The sequence below is a fragment of the Malus domestica genome, chromosome 05, assembly GCF_042453785.1.
Source record: "Malus domestica chromosome 05, GDT2T_hap1".
In the NCBI taxonomy this organism is placed as follows: domain Eukaryota; kingdom Viridiplantae; phylum Streptophyta; class Magnoliopsida; order Rosales; family Rosaceae; genus Malus; species Malus domestica.
This window is the reverse complement of record NC_091665.1, coordinates 21183355-21190189: the sequence shown is the minus strand read 5'-3', so window position 1 is coordinate 21190189 and position 6835 is coordinate 21183355. Positions and strand designations below refer to the sequence as shown.

The 6835-nt window shown below is 36.6% G+C and overlaps 1 protein-coding gene across 1 annotated transcript; it reads right to left on the bottom strand.

The window, feature by feature from the left end:
- Positions 1–5730: 5730 nt before the first annotated feature.
- Positions 5731–6063, bottom strand: LOC139196128 (uncharacterized). Its single transcript, XM_070821788.1, has one exon. The coding sequence runs from the start codon at positions 6061–6063 to the stop codon at positions 5731–5733; it is 333 nt and encodes a 110-aa protein (XP_070677889.1).
- Between the last annotated feature and the right edge of the window lie 772 nt (positions 6064–6835).

Here is a 6835-nt window from a genome sequence, read left to right as displayed (position 1 = left end):
TGTAGCTGATTATACTGTAGTTTCAGAAATAATGAGAATTATTATGTTGTAGTTCCAGCAATAGTGTAGGTTATTTTGCTTTACTTTCATAAATAGTGTGGATTATTACATTGTAGTTCTAGAAATAATGTGAGTTATTTTGGTTCACTTTCATAAATAGTGTGGGTTATTTTGTTGTAGTTCAAGAAATAGTGGTTCACTTCAAATGGTATTGGTTATTTTGTTGTAGTTCAATAAATAATGTTTGGTTTGCTCTCTTCCATAAACATTATGTGTTATTTTGGTTTAGTTTCATAAATATGTTTTTATATTGATTACATAGTTAGTGTTCTACCATCATTGTTAATCACACTCCATATTATAGTTAATCATAATTTGCTCACATAAATTGTTAAGGACTTGTAGGTTAAGTGTTTCGGTTCTCAACATTCCCTCTATGTAAATCTCATGCCTTTGTTAGACAAAAGTAAAATATGGTTGCTTCCTTCGAAATTGAATGAATGAGTTTAAAATAAAGGAAAAGAAGAAACAACAAAATGAACATTGCTGATGAACAAAAAGTTATGGATCCATTGAAATTACAATTAGGACAACATATTGTTTGAAGAAAATAAAAGAATAATAATAATAATAATTAAGCATCTTGATCTTAATCAACACGCATATTGTGATAATAATTGATCATATTGTAAGTAGGGTCAACATAATCAATAAATGACTTTATAGGGACCCTCGTTCCATTCGGCTCTACCTTCATTGTCGTTTCAATCCGGCCGAAAGTACTCCAGATGCTGTTGAATTCGCAACTGCATCATAGTGGGTTGTATCACCTCTAATCTACTGACACAGTTGATAAATTAGCTTTCATGGAGACAATGTATTATTTTGAGTAAATTACACAAAACTACCTCAACTATGGGTCGAACGACACTATCATACCTCATCTTTTAAAAATGACAATGTCATACCTCATCTTACGAATTTGTTTCAATGTCAAACCTCCGTTAGTTTTTTCTGTTAATTTCTATGTTAAATGCTGACGTAGCTAGAGACGGGGCCCACTCACTAATCCAATTGGATTAAAAAAAAAATTAAATAGATTTTTAATAATTAAATATTAAAAAATTAAAAATAAAATTATTTTTTATATAAAATTGTGGGATCCACCTCTACAAACCCTTCCCCACCCATCCCCCCAACCTTCCTCCACCTGTCTCCCCCATTCCTTTCTTCTCCAATGAAACCACCAACCCAGTCCTTGTCTCCGGCTACCTCACCTCAACCTCTCTTCTTTGACAAAACCACCAACCCAATCCTCGTCTCTGGCTACCCCACCTCAACCTCTCTTCTCCAACGAAACCCAACATCTCTCGTACGGACCTCGTCATACCATCTTCCAATATATCAATCTCCTTGTCATCCCACCCCTTCCTCCCTCTGACAAATCTAAAGCCGTCGTCAGGCTTCGCGAAATGCGAGGCCATTCCCTATGACTAACTTGAAGTCGCCTTCTAGGCCGTCAAGCTCTAGATCGCCGACCGAGTAGTTTTGCCAGTCGAAAACTCCTTTGATGGGGACGCAGAGCTTTGCAATATGACAAACCTTGAGGAATGGCTGGGGTTCCACGACTCCGTTTTGGAGGGAGGGAAGGTGAAAAAAATAAGAAAATCGCCCTCCTCCTAGTGCACATGGAAGGTTTGTCCGTGATGGTCTCTCTACAACTCATGGGATGCAAAGCCCTGCCACTCCTTCAAGGTATCCAAAAAGTTTTCAAATTTCTATGAAATTTTAGAACTTTTTGGCTTCTGGGTTCTGTTTTTGGTGTGGATTTGTTACTGAATTTATTGATTTTTTTATTGTGGATTTGTAATTGAATTTATTCGTTTTGAGGGCAGATCTGGGTTTGCATGTAATGTGCTCTGAAATTTTGATGAATTTTGCAATTTTTAAAGTCTTGAATGTTACATGGTGTTGTTTCATGTTTTAGGTGAAGGAAATTTGATTGTGTTTAAGGAGGACGAGGAAGAAGGGGGACTAAGGAGGGAGTGAGGGAAGAAAAAGGAGATGACCGGCTTTCTGAAGAGAAAATGAGGAGAGATTTGTTCGATCCCATTTCCCCTTTGAAATCCCATTTCCATTTTTATTTCCCAGATTTGTCAGACGGAGGATGGAGTGAGGGAAGACAAAGGAGATGGCCGGCGTTTTGGGTTTTGTTTTTGGTGGGGTAGCTGAAGACAAGGATTGGGTTGGTGGTTTCATCGGAGAAGAAAGGAATGGGGGAGACGAGTGGAGGAAGGTTGGGGGGACGGGTAGAGAAGGGTTTGTAGAGGTGGATCCCACAATTTTATATATAAAAAAAATTATGTTTAATTTTTTAATATTTAATTATTAAAAACTATATTTAATTATTTTTTTTAATCTAGTTGGATAAGTGAATGGGCCCTGTCTTTAACCATGTCAGCATTTAACAGAGAAATTAACAGAAAATTTGACGGAGGTCTGACATTAGAATAAATTCGTAAGATGAGGTATGACATTGTCATTTTTAAAAGATGAGGTATGATAGTGTTGTTCGATCCATGGTTGAGGTAATTTTGTGTAATTTATCCTATTATTTTATGAGGATAAACAAAATGCATGAAAGTACCACATGATAAAAAGTGCCACTGGGAAACGATGGCCCTGAGTTTTGGTGACAGAACTTAATAAAAAAATGCATACATTTCTAACCTCGTTCAAAAGTCAAAAAACAAAGCTTAATGACAAAATAATTAACCAACTATACATGATGTTATTCTTTATTATAATTTATAAATGGAGAATGTAGTAGGAAACACTCAATGCATCAATATAATGGGAAGCCTAAGCCTAAGCCTTCGGTATCTACAAAAATATGCGGCAATGTCCAAATCTTGGTAAGCCGTGAAATTTCAAGATCTTCATCCTCCTTATATGCTTGTAAAATTTATAATTGTGTTCAAGAGGTCTAAGATAATCAATTGAATGGTTAAGATGATATGATGGGATATAGACGAACCTAATTCGGAGTGCGTGAGGCTACATCTTGGGTTGTTGAGCACTTTGATCATTAGCCCAATCAAATTCACCAATCTTTTGTGCCTAACCTTCGCAACCATAGCCGCCTCCGCCTACTTTCAGATACAATACAAACAACTCCATCAGCTAAGAAACTCACAATTTTCCCTAATTATAAAACCAAGAAATGGAAACGAAAAGAAAGGAAAAAAAAAGAAGCAGAACACTTAGTACCCGCAAATCACAATGTAATATAAAACCAAAATGCACATCAATATTCTAATTTTCTTAGCAAAGATTGTGACCTTGACCAAAGTTTCCAAGTTAACCTTACAAATGAATGTCAGCAACATTAACAAAGTAATGAGGTTCTCCATCTTCTCCACCACCAACATCAATCCATGATCTCTGCCCTGCCGAAGACAATAATATAACCGAAAGAGAAAAAAATATATAAAAATAAATAAATTATATCTATATGTGTCAATTGATTTCCAAGTAAGTGAATTTATATATATGTATCTGTATATATTTGAACAGAAGCAAGCTGGTTTTCATTGTGTCAAAATATACACACCCAAAATTAGAGCTATTAGCTTAGCTGGAGTTTTGCTTGGTCGACTATTGTTACAGGTTAAAAAGGGAGACATGATATTAGTTTGGCTACTAATTGATTAGTTTCAAATGGAAGAAAGGATTAAGGAACAAACTACTTCACTTTTGATCAACCTGTAGCTTGCATATATGGGTAAACATCCAATTTTTTTTGTTCTTCTAATGACTGGTTATAGGTTTCTATTTATAGAATTAATATGGCTTATGGTTTAGAAAAGTATGAAGCAGAAATTTTAAGCACCATTGTAAGTAGAGGTCAACATAATTAAGAAATGACTTTACAGGGACCCTCGTTCCATTCAAGATCAACCCAACATTCTTTAAGCCTCACCCAAACCTCTACATTCATTAAAATGAAATCTCAAAAATTTTGTTATGTTGGCTTTCAATGCCATTTCCATGTTCACCATCTTCTTCCTCCTGCTTTTTTACTCTGCGCATGTTGAGGCCTCAAGACCTCTTATAAGGCCATCTCTAACCGAATGAGGGCCAGAGGGCTCCTTTTAGCCCTATAGTCCTCCAAGAAATTAAGGCCATCTCCAACCAAAGGGCCGAAAATAGCCCAAAAACCGTCTCCAACCGAGGGCTAGGCCAGAGGGCTCGTGGAATCTGAGATGGCCCCACGGAATTTGAAAGGGCCAAAGGGCTGGCCAGAAAAAACATTAATCTTGTCGGTAATAACCAACAGGAATGCTTAAGCTAAAATTCAAATGGAACGGCTAGCTAATGTCAGCTAGCCGTTGCGTTTGATTTTTTTTTTTTTACAGTTTTATTATTTTTTTTATTTACAAAATTTTTCCTATAACTTCTATTTTTCATATTTTTTTTAAATTCTATTTTTTTCCTATAACTTTTATTTTACAAAATTTGTTTCATATTTTTTTTAAATTCCATTTTTTTCCTATAACTTCTATTTCACAAAATTTGTTTCATTTTATTTTAAATTCTATTTTTTTTCCTATAACTTCTATTTCACAAAATTTGTTTCATATTTTTTTTTAAATTATATTTTTTTCCTATAACTTCTATTTTACAAAATTTGTTTCATATATATTTTTTAAATTATATTTTTTTCCTATAAGCCATTATACAACATTAAATTAAATTAAGTAACATGAAACAACATTAAACAATATGAAACAACATTAAATAACATTAACCAACATACAAATTATACAACATAAAGAAAACATTTAACAACATGAAACTTAAACAACATTTTTAAAAGCATTTAACAACATAAAACTTAAACGCCTACTCCATGCTTCTTTTGGCCCAAAGATGGGCAACAAGATCTTGTTGTAGGTACTTATTTGTGGCACAAGAACGTATCATTCTATAACGCCTCATGTACTCATTTATAGAGATACTACCAGTTCTTGGATTGAAGGGAAAATTAGGCCCATCATATATTTTTGCACGAGTCCTTCTTGACCTATTTGGATATTCTTGGTCGTCATCGAACTCTCCATCAATATACCCATCTCGCTCATCCTCCACTATCATATTGTGTAATATGATGCAAGACATCATGATGGAGTCCAAATTTTCTCGAATCCACCCTCTTGCCTATTCGCTGATGATCTTTCACCGTGCTTGTAGAATACCAAAAGCTCTTTCAACATCTTTCCAGTATGCCTCTTGGTGTAAGGTAAACAACTTTTTTGCGTCATTCCTAGGATTTGGAATTGCTTGGACAAGTGTTGCCCACTTTGGGTAGATGCCATCTGCCAAGTAATACCCCATATTGTATTGACGGCTGTTGATGTAGTAGTCAAGTTGAGGTGTTTTACCTTCCGTCAAGTTATTGAAGAGGGGAGAACGCCCAAGAACTATAATGTCATTTTGGGATCCAGGGACTCCAAAGAAAGCATGGCAGATCCATGTGTCATATGAGGAAACCGCCTCTAACACAACAATTGGCTTTCTTGACCTTCCGCTAAAGCCTCATTGCCATTCGGTGGGATAGTTCTTCCAATCCCAATGCATGTAGTCTAATGACCCTATCATGCCCGAAAACCCATGGTCTTCAACTTTCCCAAGGAGCCGATTCAGATCTTCTTGATTTGGCTTGCGGAGCTACTCGTCTTTGTAAAACTGAACAATTGTGTCACAGAATTGTTCAAGAGTATCAAGGCATGTAGACTCAGACATACCATGGGTTTCATCCATCGAATCAGCTGGGGAGCCATAGGCCATCATTCGGAGTGCAACAATAACCTTCTGATGAGGTGAGAAACCAGGGCGGCCTGCTCTGTCCCGTTTCTGTCTAAAGTATGGATTGACCTGCTGGACATCACGAAGTAAACGCTCGAAGACATGACACCTCATTTGGAAGCGACATCTGAAATCTTCTTCTGTGTACACCAAGTTGGGGTTGAAGTAGTTGTTCATCAGATTGGCATGCGTCATCGCTCTGTTTCGTGGTTTGTAAGACCGACCAGCAACAGAGCCACCCCATTAAGGTTGTTCCTCAGTTGGCTAACACACCATGGTCGCAGCCATGGCTGCTACTCTGTTTTGTTTGTTGCGCCTAACTTGAACTTTTTCATCACACTCATCATCTTCTTGTCTCATTTGCGCCCATTTTGCTTCCAATTTGGAATTAGATGAGGACCCCCAGTTGGAATCCGAAGATGATCCAAGGTTGGGAATTCATTGCAAACTTGAATTGAAAAAGATTGAATTGAAAGAGATTAAATTGAAAAAGATTGAATTGAAATAGATTGAATTGAAATAGATTGAATTCAAAGTTTTGTGAATTATAGCCCAATATCCATCCTATTTATAGCAAAAAAAAAAAAAAATTCAAATCCAACGGCTAGCTAACGTCAACATGATGCCAGCTACCAACGGTTAGCTGACGTCACTTAGCCATTGGATTTGAATTTAAGTTGTAGTTTTTAAATAATAAATTATGTTTGGCCCTATGGCCCTTTGGCCCGTGGTTAGAGATGGTTTTTTATGACAGGGCTAAAACGAAACCTATGGCCTTTTGGCATTCGGTTGGAGACGGAGGCAAATATGGCCCTGTACTATTCATTAAAATATTAATATCTTGGAGAGCTAGAGGGCTAAAACGAGCCATTTGGCCAGCCCTCAGTTGGAGATGGCCTAATAGTTTAATGAACAGTGCTATACCATATTTCTTACCATCTTCAACCGAGGGGGCCAAAGGGCCGTA

What these genes read in the sequence shown, in the direction of transcription:
- LOC139196128 (XM_070821788.1), bottom strand. Translation starts at nt 6,063, where the DNA reads ATGACGCATGCCAATCTGATGAACAACTACTTCAACCCCAACTTGGTG.